Source organism: Rattus norvegicus, chromosome 7 (genome assembly GCF_021556685.1).
Source record: "Rattus norvegicus strain SHRSP/BbbUtx chromosome 7, alternate assembly SHRSP_T2T, whole genome shotgun sequence".
NCBI classification, from domain to species: Eukaryota; Metazoa; Chordata; class Mammalia; order Rodentia; family Muridae; genus Rattus; species Rattus norvegicus.
The window spans coordinates 114694226-114713053 of NC_141540.1; the positions used below are offsets into that span (position 1 = coordinate 114694226).

Genomic DNA, 18828 nt, shown 5'->3' on the forward strand with positions numbered 1-18828 from the left:
GAATCTTGAATCCAGCATCTGGGAGGCAGAGGCAGGTGGATCTCTGTGAGTTTAAGGCCAGCCTGGTCTACATTGTAATTTCCAGGATAGCTAGAGCTATATAGTGAGACAATATCCCTGGGGAAAAACAAACAAACAAACAATCTCTCTCAACAAAAACAAAAAATCCAACCTTCTTAAAAAAAAAAAAAATCAAGGCAAATGAGGACCATCTATGACTGACAGAATGGACAGGCAGGTGAGGCTGAGCTATTGTCCTGGTGGAGTCCTCCACTTGTACACAAGAAAAAAGGAAGAGACTAGTGATTCTCGAGAGCTTCTGTAAGTGACCATTTCTCACAGATCCACTGAACAATTTTAACTGATTTGAAAGAAAAGAATCTTCCTCCCCCATTAAAAAAAAAAGGCGACTGCAAAGCAACCTTTCCTGGCGCCACCTTTTTAATAGGTCAGAGTAACTGTACAATTTATTATATTCTTCCTGAGAATAATTTATATCCCCAACAAACTAAAGGGAAGGTATGCTCTCAAAACCACCTAACAGAATGCATGGTGTAACAACTGGACATCTAAAGAAAACCACATCCCTGTTTGTCCTGCGGGATCCTCCCTGGGAAGACAGACGCAATGAAGATCAGTTAGCTCCAGTGGCTGTAAGAGTCAACATGGCTTTAATCATTCTTATAAATTATATAAAAATGGAGAACAGGGATGGTCCTGGAACTTCTTGATGTAGTTGGGAGTGCTCTGGTACAAAACTGGCACAGAATTCTGAGGAGGAAAGACAAGTTTTTGTCAGTTCTAGAGATAGTTTGCAACCCAATGCTTCAGGATCCACAGGAAAGAAGGTGAAGACAGGGAGGGCAGAAGTTTTCTTTTGAAACCACTCATTCTTCAAAATATAGCTTTTATGCACTTTCTCTATAAATGAGATTAGCATATTGCAATTCAGTCTGGACAGGAATTCTGGCAGGAAGGATAGCCAGTCTCAGTGTCTTGGGAGCCCTCCCTCCTCAGACACTTCTCTTCCAATTCGAAGTCATGGTCAGTATGAATTACCACTTCTAGGAACATACATCCCAATTTGAACACCAAGTATATTTTAAAAGCTTCTTAATGTACAATCTTCATTCTCAGAAAAATGCCACATTTTGGATCCAGAGTTTTCTGAACACTATTTAGAAAAATAACAGAATCAAAACCATGTATAAGTAGTTAAACTTATACAAGAGAGACTTTCAGCTAGCTGTCATCAGTTGGAGCTGTGAGTGCGGGCGACCGAGGACAAGGTTACTTCCTCGCTGCTGGTGGAATGCTAGAGAAGATCTCCCAAAGGGCAGAAAGCCATGTTCAATGGCCAGTGGCTCAGTGTGGCCGTGTCTGCCCTAGCATTTTCAGTCTCGCTTGATCAATAACATCAAGTAGATTCTTGGCATCCACAGCCAGGGCGTGAGCAGCTGTCAGCATCTGCTTCTTGTACTCCTGCTGAAGGCTGGTCATGACATACTGCTGCGCCAGCTTCATCTTGCTGATGAGCTCACCCAAGTCGGAGTTCAGCAGCTTCTGTGCCATCTCGATCTGGAAAGAGAGAGAAGAGAGGGTCAGAAGAATGGCTCTCAGGCACTGGTCCTGAGTCTGTCTTTGGGTCTCCAAGATAAAAAAAAAATATTTCCTTTGAATAAACTTTCCTTAGAAGTAATAGGTGGACAATGCCTTTAATCCCAGCACTCCAAAGGCAGAGATAAGACAGATCTCTGTGAGTTCCAGGTCAGCTTAGTCTATATAACAACTTCCAGTTTGGTCAGAATTACAGTGAGGGGAAAAAAGGGGCAGATTTCAATAGATGTGCAATCTGCCTGTCCAGTTTGGAAATTCAGCAACTGTGTCTTGTGTGCTTGCATGGATGCACACATGTGACTGGCAGCCTTTTCATTTCCATGCCCTCATGCCTCCATGACTGCACACTGTACTTGCTGTGTACATTCTAACCTCAGTGTGTGGCTAAGAATTTACCTCATTTTATAGACACAGAATGTGACAGAAAGAAACTGAAGTGATCAAGTTCAAGCACGTACACTAACACGAACAACTGTAATACTAAGTGACCTGAAGTGGGCCACACACAGGATAAGGACCAAGGTCATGCCGACTCTGGATTCCAGGTCTTTTCTTTCATTTCTGCACATATGTGTGCGTGCATGTCAGATGTGTACAGGTGACTAAGACGGCCAGAAGAAGGTTTCAGACCTCATGGAACTTGGGTTACATTTGGTTGTGATTTGGCATGTTGGTGCTAGGAACTGAATGAGGGACCTCTGCAAGAGCAGCCAGTGCACTAAACCACTGAGTCATCTCTCCAGCCCTCTTTCTATGCTTTCTAAATTTTGTCTTATTAGTCTAATGATTGGCTTTCAATAGCTATTGTTCTCTATTGGCGGTATCAGGGTCACCCTCAAGCCACTCTGTTGGGGTGGGCTGGGCTGGGCTGTGGAGCCCATGGTGCCTTGCAAGACTCACAGCTCTTCCTGCTAATTTTTTTTTGTCGGGGTGGGGGGGACAAGATTTCTTTATGTAATCCTAGAATTCCCTACAGATCAGGCTGGCCTCTGACAGAGTTGACTGCCTCTGCCTCTGGAGTACTATGATTAAAGTCATGCACTACTGGACACAGCTCTTCCTGCTTATTCAATGAGCGGTGACATCTGCTCTTTTAATGATCTCAGGGCACTGACCACTTAGTGCTGTGGATGAAGGGGGAATTGGACCTGACCTTCAGGAAGCTCCTGTAACTCAATGATATAGAGACCACAATACGTAGCACACAAAGAGGCAGCCAGCCCTCTGTCTGAGAAAGACCTCACAGAGGACAGCTAGATTTGGACTAGATTGTACAAGTAGATCAGCTTCAACTACAAGGGCCATGCCACACTGACCTTCATCTTGCTCAAGATACGTACAATTGGCATCAGCGAAGGACACAATACAGAGAACTGTTCTAGAGAGATGGCTCTGATAGCACAGTGTTGGTTGAATGGAAGAACAGGGACATGGCAGGCATCCAGGGGAGGTGATGGGGCTTTGAGAAAGAGACAACCTAGAGTTTTAAGAACTGTCTGTAAATGCCTGTGCTAAGTAACTCAAAACCAATTAGGGGGCTGCCTACTTTTCACTGGGCTCTGAGTGGGTGTCTATGACAAGATGGGACCTGAGTGTTGGGTATGTCGGGTGATGCCATTGCCTGGGGAAGAAAAGAGGGAAGAGCACACTACTACTACTGCAGCACCCACTTGGTAGTGGCAATCAGAACCTGGGCAGTGCTCCAAGGAAGCACAATCTTGGGAGTACCAAAATACTCAGCTATGTACGCAGGGATAACTTCCAGGGAGGAAGACATTAAAAAAAAAAAAAGAAAAGAAAAGAAAAGAAAAGAAAAGAAAAGAAAAGAAAAGAAAAGAAAAGAAAAGAAAAGAAAAGGCAGACCTCTGTAGCTGTCCTGGAACTTATTCTGTAGACCAGGCTAACCTCAAACTCAAAGATCTGCTGGCTTCTGCCTCCCAAATGCTGCAAATAAAGATACCACCACCTGGCAAGGTAGACATTCTTAAGAAGACAGAAGATGGCACCATGGAGTTGGCCATGCTCAAGAACAGCAGAAGAGTCAAGGTGGAGTCTAGGCAGAAGTGAATGAGTAAACTCTGACCTGGTTGGCCCCTGATATTTCTAAAGCAAGTCACTGCAAAGAATGGGGCTGAGCAGGCTGCCTGGCAGGTAGGAGAGGGGGCAGTGGAGGAGGGAAGCAGGATGAAAGAAAGGTTCTTTTAATATCACTCAGTAGAAACGAATCAGCAGCATTTCCAATCGTAGCTCTGTCTGAGCAATTCCTCCAGCCCCACAGAGTACCTACAACAGGACTCAACACTGCCTATGCAGTGCTGCTGGCGGGAGCTATCAGGGAATCACCTATCAAGACACACATGTACGCTTATAGACTCCTTCAGCCTGGGTTACTCAAAAAATGCCAACAGCAGCTGAGTGCAGCAATGCATACCTGTCATCCTGGCCATGGAGAGGCCAGGGAAGAAGATTTCAAGTTCAAATTCCAAGTCAGCCTAGACCATATAGTAAAGAAGTACTTCAAAAAGCTCTCCTATAATAGTGAGACCATAGGTATAGAGCTTCTGACATTCCTAGGAGACAGCTTCATAGCAAATTCCAAGTTCCCTAAACATGAGCTGAACAAGGATAGGATACCACCAGTAGATATGCTAGTGTGGATGGGCAAAAGCTCACCAGGTCTCAGCCCTATGCAAAGTTCTATAGGCAACCAAGGAATGCTGAGAGTAGGAGAAATCCCCAGGAAGGGGCACATTGATTGACTATTTAATACCAACTGGCCATTCCTGAAAACATACATACAAGTAACATTATACAGACTGAGCACGTTATATTTATGTATTTAGGTATACAAACACATAAATGCACATACGTATATAACATCAATTAAAGAAAAAAAAATGAGGCAAAGAGAGAGAAAAAGAATAAAGCTTTCCACACTCCAGAAGTCAAGGCCATATAACAGGAGCAGCCAGACAACTTTCAGATGATGAGAGGTTACACAGAAATGAGTTGGCAGCACCATTCAAAGCAAACGACCCAAGCTGCCCCTACACTACAGGCAACAAGCCCTGAGCACATCCAGCGGGGTAGGGGCTTACAGCAATCAGAGGCTCAGAGCTCACTGCTGTAGGGTAGTGTCTTAGTTAGGACTTTACTGCTGTGAACAGACATCATGACCAAGCCAACTCCTATAAGGACAACAATTCATTGGGGTTGGCTTACAGGCTCAGAGGTTCAGTCCAGTATCATCATGACAGGAACTTGGCAGCATCTAGGCAGACATGATAAAGGAGGAACCAAGAGTCCTACATCTTCATCTGAAGGCTGCTAGCAGAATACTGGCTTTCAGACAGCTAGGATGAAGGTCTTAAGCCCACACTCTACTCCAACAGGGCCACACCTTCTAATAGTGCCCACTTCCTGGGCCGAGCATATACATACCACAACAGGGGGGTACACAGAAGACCATCTCTGTTATCAGGAAAGATCCACAGGTATTCATTGTTAAGGGGGCACAGGTGAGAATAGACAGCAGGGAGTGTAAATGCAGATGTGGGTGAGGTGGTGACTGGCATGTGACACTTATACTTCAAACACAGGATGTCCGAAAAATTTTTCATTATTAATCCTGAAATTTTTTGTAAGTCTGAAATTCCTTTCAGAGTATAGAGCAAGTGCAGTTAACAGCACTGAGGACTCTTCCACATGTGCGTGCTCAGTCCCAGCAACCACACGGCAGCTCACAGCCATCTCTAACTCCTGTTCTAGGGAATCCAACACTCTTCTGGCCTCCCAGAGTGCTGCACACATGCAGGCAAAACACCATACAATGTAAAACTAAATTTAATTAAAGAAAAACCCAATCAAATGAAAATTCCAGGCAGGACAGGTTGAAGAATAGTGAATGCTATCATAGAAAAAGGAAATGGAAAGGTGGAGGAGGGTTGAGGTTCCTTTTATATAGAAATCATACAAATAAGACAAAAGGGCTGGAGAGAGCGCTCAGTGGTTAAGAGCACTGACTGCTCTTCCAGAGCTCCTGAGTTCAATTCCCAGCAACCACATGGTGGCTCACAACCATCTGTAATGGGATCCTCTTCTGGTGTGTCTGAAGACAACTACAGATAACAAATAAATAAATCTTAAAAAACAAAACAAAACAAAAACTCACAAATAAGACAAAAACCACTAAAAAGGTGGCCAATGACAGGCACGGTAGCAGCTGCTTGTAATCCAGCAGTCTGGCCAGTGGAGCAGGAATATCAGGAATAAGTGTACTTAGTCTGGGCTACACATGACTGTTACCAGGGGATAGTATCTTGGGTAAATTTTGGGTCCTTAGAGCAACTGGAGACACTCTGCTTCAAGAGGACTTTCATATCTCCTTTCCAGGGAGTACTACCACCACCTGGAAATGCCAAGACTTATGAGGTAAGAAGATGTGAGGCCTGCTGGGAGGAAGGTGGTAACTCAAAGAGTTCCTTCTAAAGGGTGTGTGTTGTCCCAAAACTTGCCCTCTCCCTCTCCTTCCAGACTACTGTATGTTGTTCCATCTGTCATCCTGCCTCTCTATAGTACAGAAGCAATGGAGCCAGGAGCTCATAGGCTGAAATCTTGCAAATGAAAGTTGTATTTCTCAGGTACTTTGTTGACTGGGCCAGCATTGCAACTGTCTTCTAGTATGTCCTCCTTCCCCTAGCACTATGACCTACCTCTCGATGGGTGCTGGCTGGAAGGATGGGAATGGTCTCATCCACAGTGGCCAGTAAGGTCCGCAGGGCCAGGCCAACTTCCTAAGACAAGAAGCAGAGCGGGATTAGGACACATGAAGACATCAGGCCAGTACTGATATTTTCTCTCAGGAAAGTACTATACTGTTTGCTCTCTGCTAATTGTAAAGACATTTTCTTTTTCTTTCAGACACGGTATGACTCTACAGCCAAGGCTGGTCCTAAATTCATTATAATTTTCCTGCTTTAGCCTCCCAAATACTGAGATTACCGGTTTGAGCCACCATAAGAAATACATACAATTCTGTCTGTGCTTGTGTACTGGCCAGAGTTGGAGGTTACTAGGGTTGTGTTCCTGAAGATTCAGATCTGACTATCCTTTGCTTTCATGCCCAAGGACAGATGCTCACATCAGCAGATCCCATAAGCAATGTAAAATTAACCCTTTCATTTTGTCCCACTGAGCCTCCAGGCAGATTATGGTATCCTCACAGAGAAACTGACAAAGGGCACATCCTTCTCCTTGTGTATTCAATTTGGCTAATGAGAGATTCTCCCTGCCGGGAAGCTGTGGACCTGATTTGGGAGCATATTATGAGTTTTACTCAATTCAAAAATATCCAAAAGTTGTAAAGAAATGGCTTGGGTGTGGCATCCTCCTGTAATCTCAACAATTCTGAGGATGAGGAAGAAGGGCTGCTTAAAGTTTAAGGCTAGCCTGGGTTATATGCAACATTGTTTAAGAGAGGAGAGAAGGAGGGAAAACAAGAGGTGGAGAGTGGGAAAAGTATGCCCCAGCATATAGTAAGCCAGGCATGAGCTCATAAGTATGGTGGCTCATACTTGTACTCCCGTAATCCCTGCACTTGAGAGAATAAGGACCTGTTGAGTTCATACCCAGCTAGACTAAGCTGTATAGTGAGATATTACCAAGAAATGAGTTTCCTGCCTCTTCTATCACATGTTAGGGCAGCAGGTGTATGTTATCATGCTATTTACAGGACACTAGGGATAGAGCCCAGAGCTTTGCCCATGCTAGGCCTACTATCAGAGCTCCATTCCCAATCACCCTAGTCCCCCTCTTGTGTAGCACTCAGAGATCAGGCTGGCCTCAAACTCAGAGATCCGCCTGCCTCTGCTTTCCGAGTGCTAGGATTAAAGATGCATTCCACTAAACTTAAAAGCAACACTAATTAGAAGATTCTACTGCTTCAAGATATTCCCAGCCGAGTGCTTGCTGATAGGAGCAAGTGAGAGCTATGGCAATTCCTTAGGATGCTTCTCAGTTACACTGTCAGCATCTAGTGCCTTTACATTCAAAGTACCAGCTCTGGCTTCCCTGGGACAGAGGCCATCCCCACCATACAGAGTGACCACCACGTTTTACCTTCACCATAGGGACGTACTCTTCTGGAGGAGCTGGTTGGATTTTGCTGGACATCTCAATGACAGCCTTCACTAGGCCCGTCACATTTTCATATACCTTGTCATTGGATCGGTCAAGGTTGGCAGTGGGAGGGGGGCTGATTTCCTGGGGCTGAAGCTGATAAAACAGAAGCTGGTTAATTCCTGCTCTCCAGGACAGAGTGAGGTATCACCACAATTAAGTTAGAGGATCTTTAAAAGAGATCAAAGCAGATCAAAAGGTAATAAAATTTTTTTGTGTTCAGGACATATTCAGTTTGAGGATGACAATAAGGCAAGTCATCCAAGGGAACACATGAGGCAGTGATGTCGTCTAACTTTGAGCTCAGTTAAAGTATTGAGAAGGAATGATATGTACTAAAGTCTCGAGATTCAAAGAAGCAATTAAACATCCCAGACTCCCAAGTCACTCTCAAGGGAAACAAGCCACAGAATGTATAACCAAGAATCCCTCTGATTTTAGGGAAAACTACCAACACACCACCGAGTGTTCAGACACTTAGCATCAGTGCTAAACTCTCTGCTGCTTGCAAGTCCTGCTCAGTTTTGCTGTCTTCACATATCAACAGCAAAGTGCTCTCTTCATGATGATAAAGGCAGACTCACAAGTGCCTGTTTTAGGCAGACTTCATTTGCTTGCATAAAGCTACTCATATTCAAATGGCAGAGAAATGACCTCCTGCCAGTTCTATGCTGACAGTTGGGCTGGCAGGGAATGAGGATGAGCTATGAAGCTTCAGATGTAAACATGTACCTAGGACCTGTGCACAGGGAAGCCACAGATACTACCTATTGCATCCTGAGTGCTGAGGGCAGAATGATACAGGGTTCCTAGGAAAGGCTGAGTTCTGTTTCAAAATTCATGTTGTGTGTGTGTGTGTGTGTGTGTGTGTGTGTGTGTGTGTGTGTGTGTGTGTGTGTGTGTTTACAAAGATTAAACTGTATAACAGCTATCAAATTATAGGTCTGTCATGGTCCTCAGGCTACACCAGGTTTCTGGATGCCTTGGTCAGGTATACTAGGACAGATAGCTATGTCTAATTTCACTGCAAAGTTGGTTATGTACCAGTCTCTGGAAACTACAAATACTCTTTTTGGCATCTGTCAGTCATGAGAGGTGCCTCCCACAGGGCTATCCACATGCTAGTTCATCAGAGTCACATGCAGAGAACGGGATGTGATAAAGCAAGCCAGACAGACACACAGATATGATGTGCTTACCCTCCACGGCTATTGTCGAACAGAGGTGAGGAAAAGTTAAAGTAATTTATCAGAGAAAGGGAAAAAAGAAAAACAATGTTAATAAGGCAGCAGAAAACTCCAATATAACACATGAGCAGAACACCTGGACACTAGCTACAAGCCTGCTGTGTACTCTCTGCTCACTGGCTGTCAGAAGTGCCTGTGCCTGCTATTGGCTCTTTGCACAGCACATTACCAGAGCTCTGCCATGCAACATTCATTCCCATGAGATAAATGAGGACAGCATGCAAAGCCTGTGAGTGGCAATGGGCAGTCGTGCAAGAGTCTAGCGAGCAAGGCTCTGTGTGAGCAAGGCGAAGGGCATGTGCAATCAGTAATCTTCCACCTGACTTCCAGGAAATGAGGGAGAAACCACACTACCCATCACTGCGCATAGTTTCTCAGCCTTTGAGTCCTTGAATCTTAGGCAGCGTTTAGCCACACTGTCTAAGATGGACTTATAGCCAGGGGCTATGTCTAAAGACCTCAGAAGCTTATTTTTAACTCTCTTTCTCACACATTTTTGTTGTTATTTTGTATGTATACATTTAAAAATCTTTTAAGACAGGATTCATTATGTAGCCCAGGATAGTCTCAAAACTCTTGATCCATCTGTCTCAACATCTCAAAACACTTGGGATTATTGGTGTAAATCAGGCTAGCATTTTTGTTCTGTAAATTGGGTGGCTTTGGTGTTTTATCTCCTTAGTTCAACCCCTAGCTATCTTATTATGAATAGACTGGCATGGGAAATGAAACAGCCTGCTTCCTACAGACCTGTCTAAAAGCCATCATGCCACCATAAGCCCCAGAAATCCTTGAGTTTAGAGGTGCAAACACCCAGAGATTTCCTGGGCACTGACGATCACAATCTGTCTCTTCACAGCATGTGTTTAAGCTGTACCAGCACAGAAAGATGGGTGGGCTTCTTGGAGGGGATATCTAAAAAGCATTTATCAAGATATGAAGTAACTCTGTTTAGTTCAAGTAGGCCAATGGAAACTTAGTTTAAGCTGCTAAAAGCCTTTCTTCCTTTGCATGCTACCCTTGGGTCAGCCAGTCATAGGAAAGCAATGCCATGATGCCTCTAGAACCCTGCATAGTGGTATACCATAAATCAGAGCTTGGTGGGGGAACATCTATTATAGATATTTTACTGTCCAGAGTTTTGATTACTTAGAAACTCCTGGGCTGTCAGGTCGTCCCCCCACCCCCAAGACAGCCAATTCCTACTCTACTTAAAACCCAGAGGAGGAAAAATAAGACATGTGAGCTCAGTGCATGCCTAGCATGAGCACTAGGAAACAACAGAACTATGCAAAGTAAAGCCCACAAAGAACACTGGAGACTATTTCTAGTTAAATGTTATTTGAGTGAATGACACATACTCAAGGCAAACATTTTCACATCAAAATATTGTTAAAAAATTAAAAACCCAATATTGTTCTTTTAGGATGGATTTAACTACCTGTACTAACCAGATAATGAAAAAGATATATACACCAACTTTACCTAGATGAAGTAAATCTATTTTACTCACAAGATTTCTCCTCATGCAGTATCATATTTAAGGGCTGGAGAGATGGCTCAGTGGTTAAGAGCACTGACTGCTCTTCCAGAGGTCCTGAGTTCAAATGTCAGTAATCACATGGTGGTCACAACCCTCTGTAATGAGATCTGATGCCCTCTTCTAGAAGTGTGTGTGAAGACCGTTACAGTATACTTATATATAATAAATAAATCTTTTTTTAAAAAAAAGTATCCTCAGATACATGTTCATGATGTAAAGTGTCAGGATTTCAGATCAACTGTTCATTATAACACGAGAGGTCTGCTCTTGTGGCTTTTGAGGACAGTTCACTGCTCTAACTTTTCTTTTCTCTTTTCAAATTTAAAGACACAGTATTAGGAAGAGCTGTGTCTTTGCTGCTTTCTTCTCCAAGAATAACCAGTGTTGCTGACAGAGTTACTGAGAAGCTACCTGGTTTGACGGAACTGACAATGGCTAGTAGGTGTTTTAGGTCCAATCCCCTTGGCAGGGTACCCTAGTCTAACTGTTTTTACTCAACATAACTTATTGTATGCTAATTTGTGCCACAGTGAATCCCTGCTGCTCGTGCTACCTTATGAATGCACACAGCAATGATGCCCCCAGAGCCACAGACCAACCTGCACTGAATATGGGCAAGCTGTGTGCTCTGAGATAACATCACACCACTCTTATCACTCTAGGAGAGGCCACTTTCAGTGTGCAGTTCAGGGTCCTTGGACAATGGCATGCTGCTTCAACCACTGGCTCTAAGTAATCATGAATAAACAGCTCCACTTCCGTGAACCACAGTTACCTAGTATAAAAAATGTGACCACTACCAACCTTGTGAGGCTGATGGCAAGGATAGAAATATGGAAGCCTGTCACTACAAGCAGCAGAGGGAGCACTAAATAAATATCCATATGCATCAGATTTAGTCTTTTTTTTTTTTTTTTTCCCGGAGCTGGGGACCGAACCCAGGGCCTTGCGCTTGCTAGGCAAGTGCTCTACCACTGAACTAAATCTCCAACCCCGATGCATCAGATTTAAGATGTCATCCATTCACTTTGCACTTTTTTTTTTTTTTAAAAGACAGAGTCATGTTACAGAGCCCAGGCTGGCCTTGAATTCAATCTTTCTGTTTCTTCCTGAGTGCTACAATGATTCATCATTTTATATGTCTGCATGACTGCACTCACATGCATAGAAGCCAGAGGTCAATCGCAGCTATGGCTCCTCAGGTGCTACCCATCTTGTTTTGAGACAGTTGGATCCTTTATAGCTCTGGCTGGCCTGGAACTCACTTTATAGTCTAGGCTGTAATCAGAGATCTGCTGCCTCTGACTGCAGAGTACTGGAATTAAAGGTGTGTGCTACCGTGTCCATCTATCTTGTGTTTTTTAGAAAGTGTCTTTTATTGGGACTTAAGGTTTACTGATTGTGCTGGTGTAGATGGCCAGTGAGGCCCAAGGATCTGTTTCTGCTTCCCCACTGCTGAGATTTTGGGCATGTGCTACCACACCTAATTTTTTGACATGAGTTCTAGAGACTAAACTCGGGTCCTTATGGTTATATGGCAAACACCTTACTAAATGACGTACCCCTCAGCCCCTCACTAAAAAAGCAAAGCAAACAAACAAAAAATCCCCAGAACAAAAGAACTATCAAACTGAAAAAAAAAAACAAAAAACAAAAAAACAAAAACCCCAAAACAAAAACGTGTTTAACAGACTGAAAAACAGGACACAAGGAGAGGTAGCCTGTCATTCTGAGTAGGAAATGAAGAGGTCCAAGCTTTAAGTACTGGACAGGAGTGGGAGTGGCAGGGGAGGTGGATACTTCCTTTCTGTCCTCGGGAAAAGCTATCCAAGAGAGCTAGACAGTGACACAACCCTATGGAGGAAGACTGAGAAATCCCTCCAAGAGGCAGCTTGTTGGAGCGTGTGAGTTAAATGCTGCACGTAGTTTGAGGAAGGCTCCAGCAGACCTTGTATAAGCACAGCTGTGAGCTAAGGACAACAGCCATATCTATAAGTGTGTGCATTTAACAGTGAGCCTCCATGTACCCCGGGCATCCTGGCTTCATGTTTAAAACAAGAAGCAGCTCACTGATTCCTATCTGGCTAGGGGATATTGGCATAAAGTCCCTGAAGTCTAACGTACTTAGACAGTCCATTCAGGAAAGAGTACAATCAATACTTTTCTGAATCTTAAGAGGTTCAGAACAAAGGATGTTAAATCCTGGGTTTTCCTACAGTCTTCATGTTACATCTCTAACCACAACAACGTGAGCTGAGGACTCAGTGACGCCACCAACCAGGAACAGACTATCGCACAGGTACAGATACCCACCTTGACACCCTCATTGTAGCTTTCTGCAGGGCTGCTGATGCTGGACAAGTTGCTTAGGTGGCCAGGTGCTCCAGGGCGAGGTGGTTTCTTTGGTGGAGCTGCAGGATCTGGAAAATCAAAATGTTTCCATTACACATTAGTAAGCACACCGAGCCCCATCACTACTAACATTGGTGCAGCACACGGGAGGTTCTAGAAAGGAGCTCTGTAAGTTCAGCTTTCTGGTACTCTAGGTACAGATCTAATGTGGTGAACACCACACTTATGTGCAGGGAAAACTGTAAACATAACAGGGCATTCCATTTAAATCCTACCCCTGCCAAATCATAGGTACTTCCTCACACAATGTATTTCCTCACTTACCTGGTTTTCCCACAGGCTGATAGATGTGTTGGTTTCCAGTCTGTGGGAGAAGAGAATTTCAGTCTACTGCTCTGTGCCAGATTTAACAGTTCACCTCTCCTTTCCCTATTCTTTTTTATCTTGAGTTCTCCAGATGCCTGACAGCTTTAGTTGGGTGTGATTAGGAAAGTAGTCAATGTATTTGAGTGTGCTGCTAGTCTATGTCAAGTTGACACACAAACTAGTCATCTGAAAGGAGGGAACCTCACTTGAGGAAATGCTTCCATAAGACCCAACTGTAAGCAAGTTTCTTAATTAGATTGATGGGGAAGAGCCCAGTCTACTCCTTGGGTTGGTGATCCTGAATTCTTTAAGAAAGTAGGCTGAACAAGCCAAAGGAAGGAAACCTGTAAGCAGCACCCCTCGATGGCTCTGCATTAACTCCTGCTTCCAGGTTCCTGTTCTGTTTGAGTTTTTGTCCTGACTTCCTTCGATGATAAACAGCAATATGGAAGTGTAAGCCAAATGTACAATTTCCTTCCCAACTTGCTTTTTGGTCATGTTGTTTTGTCACTGCAAATATAAACCCTAATTAAGACATTAAGATACCCTGGGATTGAACACAGTGGTCTCAAGTTCTCATACTTCACAGGGTGCGCTCATCCTGCTGGCTTCTTGGGACCCACCTCTCCTCTAGCTTATCACTGAGATCACAGTAAGGATACATTCAGAGCAATTAAAATAGGAGAACAGGGGGCTAGAGAGATGGCTCAGCAGTTGAGAGCACCTGACTACTCTTCCAGAGGTCCTGAGTTCAATTCCCAGCAACCACATGGTGGCTCACAACCATCTGTAAAGAGATCCGATGCCCCCTTCTGGTATATCTGAAGATAGCCACAGTATACTTATATATAATAAATGAATAAATCTTAAAAAAAAAAAAAATAGAAGAACACCTGGTCATACTGGCTGATATGTCCCAGCGGCACTCAGAGACACTGTGTTGTGAGGAACCAGTATTATCTAGGCCACTGGACAGGCCAGTCAGGAAATCCAATTCACAGACAGTTCTGAATCTTTTTTGCTGGGATTTCTCTGTGTAGCACTGGCTGTCCTGAAACTTTCTCTGTAGACCAACCAGGCTTGCCTCAAACTCCACCTGCCTCTGCCTCTGCCTCCTGAGTGCTGGTTAAGTCAAGTGTCAGAACCCCCTGACGAAGTCATGGATGGATTAAAACACAGTTCTACCCTTCTTCAGATGTACTGCCTAAAAGTGGGTAAATGTATGTTTTTATCTGTGATAGCAGGGTCTCTCTATGTAGCCTAGGCTGTTTTAAACTTGACCCTCTTAACTCTACCTTCCAAGACCTAGGATAATAGGTACATGTTACTGTAGCTGGCCTTTGCTTCACTCACCAGGCTCACCCCCTATCACTAGATAAAAGAGAAAGAAGGATAGTGGGGAGACAGAGAGACCCCTGAATCCAATTTACTTTTTTGTTTCTTCCTTGACCACGACTACTAATAAAGTGCAAACACACACACACACACACACACACACACACACACACGTACGTACGTACGTACGCACGCACGCACGCACACACGCACGCACGCACGCACACACACACCAGCAATGACCCACCAACCACCAACTTCTCCTCTTGAGGACTTAGCATTTACGTCCTCTGAAAAGTTCCCAGAATTCCAAATGTCACACAATCACTGAAATTATCTCCAGCTGGTAAAACCCTGCCTCTGCTAGAGCAGGAGGCAAATCATAGTCAGCTGCTGCAGATAGTCTGAAGCAGCCCCACATCCCTACATCTGTGATTAAAAACAAAAGGATATTCTTATAGTATTTCTTTCTTCTTCTTCTTTTTTTTTTTTAAGATTTATTTATTTATTATTTATATGAATACACTGTCACTGTCTACAGACGCACCAGAAGAGGGCATCGGATCTCATTACAGATGGTTGTGAGCCACCATGTGGTTGCTGGGAATTGAACTCTAGATCTCTGGAAGAGCAGTCAGTGGTCTTAACCGCTGAGCCATCTCTCCAGCCCTCTTCTTCTTTTCTTAAGAAACCAAATTTCCAGAATTGTCACTACATGCCACCACATCCAACTTCTGAATCTGCCCCTTAATTTATCTATTTGCTGGGGGGTACAATCAGAGAACACCTGTCTGGTATGTGTAAGGGTTTGGATTGGATGCCCATCACTGGAGAACAACAATAAAATTCTACTCAAGTCAAAGCTCTTATTAGTCTATGTACACTCATGCATGCATAGACACATACAGGTATACTGCCGTATTTTTAACTAGAATGATCCCTTCTTTAAAATACTGAAGCCATAGAGCAGCACACACAATTAAAATTATTTCACTGCTAGGAACATAGTTAATAGCATAATTTCCCTAGTACCATATCAACCATGGTAACACATCTGGCAGGTGGAGGCAGAAAGATCAGAAATCTAAGGCTTTTCTTGGCTGCACAAGTAGTCTGAGGCAAGTGTATCCTGATAGCTTAGAGAGATGCCCTGTCAAAACACACAACAAACAAACAAAAACGAAAAGACAACCAAAAAACAAAACCATTTCTACCCAAGATTAATTCCTGCCCTGCCCTCAAAACTGTTTCACAGAATTATAGTTGTTTTTTTTTTTTTAACATGTTACTTACCTTGGTTTAAAAAAAAAATCATTTACTAAATATTTAAATGACTTAAACTGTTAGTGTAGTTGTTTGAATGCACATCTTCTTGCTAGGCGGAGATGTTTGAACACTTGGGCCCCAGTGGGTGGCACTGTTTGGGGAAGGTTTAGGCCTTGTTGAAAGAAGTGTCACTGGAGGTAGTCTCTGTACTTGTCACCATGTTGTCCCTATAGTGAGCAGCGAGGGACTCCAACACTCTGCAACCATAAGCCCTAAATAAACTTTTTCTTCCATAAATTGCCTTGGTCATAGTGTTTTAACACAACAAAAAAAGACCATAACTAGTACGGTTGGTTTTTAGATAGATTCTGCTTATGTTGCCTGGGCAGGGTAGGAAATCCTAAAGTTAACTGATCCTCCTACCTCAGCATCTTTTTTTTTTTTTTTTTTTTTTTGGTTCTTTTTTTCGGAGCTGGGGACCGAACCCTAGGTAAGCGCTCTATCACTGAGCTAAATCCCCAGCCCCGGATTAAAATGTTTTAAAGTGTGTGTGTGTGTGTCCAAGTGTATCTGAGACTTCAGGTCCCATTACAGATGGTTGTGAGCCACCACGTGGTGGCTGGGAATTGAACTCAGGACCTCTGGAAGAGCAGCCAGTGTCCTAACAGCTGGGCCACCTCTCCAGCCCAGAACAAAACCTTTAATTTTTGGTGTTTCTGGGGAATCAATGCAGGAACTCCTGCATGTAAAGCAGTGGCCTCGGGGAACAGGGTGTGAAGAATGGTTCTCCAAGAGCTTGCTTTGCATGGTGCTTTTTATTTCGCATGCCACCCACTTACTCAAAGTTTGGACAATTACTGAGCACAGTATTTTTGCTGTGGGTAAAAGAGGTCCTTGCCCTACGTGGATGACAGCAAAGCGAAAAGAGACAGTGGACACAGGGAGCACACATGGAGGAAATCCAACACTTTGCCTGGGGGACATCCAGGTAGCCTGTTTGAGAGGAGTCCCCAAAACATGGACAAGGTGAACAGACCTTTAACAGTGTCTGTGGGTTAGAGGTCCAGCAGTAAAACTCACACACAGTATCAAAGTATCTGTTCTCAGAGCATTCTGGAATCATCTAACAAGGTACACTTGTATAGAATAGAACCTATAGGCAGTTGCATGGATTCTGTTTTAAGGGCTAGCTATTTAAAGACAATTAGTATTTCTGCCCTAAAACCCAGAAGAAAGACATCTTGCTTGCTTGGGGTCTTGTACTTGCTTTTAAATGACTATGAGAAATCTGTAATCATGCCCAGCGTCGCATCATCCCAGGGATTGGAGGAAGTCCATCTTTAACAACTGTATGTAGCCGTTACTCTAATCCTATGGTAGACAGAGTACAGCTTTACTGCTAAAAATCTGTATCAGGAGCAAGACAGTGATCTGCATCTCTGAAAATCTGGAACATGGTGTATTTTGACAGTTTTAGATTACATTCTTGTGTTTTACAGAAAGGCCATCCTATCTGATATCATGAATGTCAGTATGCCTTGATGTCTTTCAATAAAATGTGGAAGGCTCCAATACAGAACTTGGGACCAACTCTGGAGACAGTGCAGGCAGGTGCTTACCGGACCCTGAAAACTCCCGTCCTCCCTGTCGATGCTGCCTCGAGAGAGCCTCACATCAGGTTTCTGTAAAACAAAGGTCAAAATAATTTTATTAATATGTATATGATACTGACATACTTTTAGACTTAAGTCCACCATATTATACCCAACTCTCAGATATTGCAGCCCCAACCCCTCTACAGTACCAGCTTCCAGCTGGTCTTCTTGCCTGTACCCAACATCGTCTCAGTGTCATTGTGCTGTCTGTGTCCCCAGGTGGTAACTACTTCTTGGATCTGTGATGATAAGCACATGTAATGTAACCGAGGCTTGTGAACACGTTACACATGTGCTCTACCAGTGAGCTTATGCTTAGCTCACTACATCAATCTTTAGGTGATCTTAAATGATTTCTATCTTTATTTTGTAAATATTAAATGACTTTAATTACATATTTATTTAGCTTGAATGTGTGAGTGTACATGTGCATATGCACATACTGTGTGTGTGCGCGAGGAGGTCACAGGCCAGCCTGAGAGAGTTCATTCTCTCCTTAAACTGTGTGGGGGACTCAGGGATCAAGCTCAGCTTGTCAGACTTGTTATCAAGTGCCTTTTATCCACTGAGTCATTTTTGTGTGCCCCTTCTTAATTTTCTAGCTAAGGCCCTACATTTTTTTCACTCAAAGCCATGTGAACTGGTGAGAGTGGCTTCTTATGGCTGGAAGAGGATCTGCTGTGCAGTTGGGGTCTTGTACTGCTTCATTTGCTGCTTCCATCCGTGGGGCATTGAGTCAGGATCGAGGGATGCAGCAACAAACAGCTCAAAATCTGGCCAAAAAGCTTTGGACAGTACTATGAATAGAACTGGTCCACTTCCAGGTAACTGAGTCTATATGCTCACAGTAGGGAAAAGTGTAGCCTACAGACGCTGCCTAGTTCACCACAAGGAGGACAGAGTGGATGTCTTCAGAAGCTTTCATACAAACTTGGACAGGAATTTGTTTTAGGATGCCAGTTTATAAGGTGGCATGGGCCAGTCAGACAGCTCAAGGCTCATGTTGCCAGAAAATGCCTAAGGCTTTCAATGCAGAGATCTTTCTCCCTGGAAGCCTATAAGAGATGGATAAGGGCTGTCACAGTAGGCTATTCTCTGGCAGGCAGCCCTTTGCTACTATTCCCTAGTTCCCTCATTGGTTTTCTTTCATCAGGACTGACTGGGTCCACTGTGTGAGAGGAACACAGAGCAGGCTTTATGTAGACAGGGCTTCTACATTTTAAACTATAAAAAGTCCCTTTTTTTAGTATAATACTATTCGTACAGTAAT

General features: G+C 43.7%; 1 protein-coding gene across 42 annotated transcripts in view; it reads right to left on the reverse strand.

Annotated features, from left to right (window-relative positions):
- Positions 1 to 423: 423 nt before the first annotated feature.
- Ptk2 (protein tyrosine kinase 2) overlaps positions 424 to 18828 on the reverse strand; it is a 214759-nt gene continuing 196354 nt past the window's right edge. For 23 of the 42 annotated variants that reach the window (XM_087555867.1, XM_087555868.1, XM_087555863.1 and 20 more), the window contains 6 exons: positions 17523 to 17585; positions 13261 to 13300; positions 12898 to 13004; positions 7735 to 7890; positions 6330 to 6410; positions 653 to 1578 (listed from right to left, as the gene is read on the reverse strand). In XM_087555867.1, coding sequence (XP_087411993.1) covers positions 1366 to 1578; positions 6330 to 6410; positions 7735 to 7890; positions 12898 to 13004; positions 13261 to 13300; positions 17523 to 17585 — 660 coding nt within the window. In that variant the 3' untranslated portion in view covers positions 653 to 1365. 42 annotated transcript variants of the gene reach the window in all.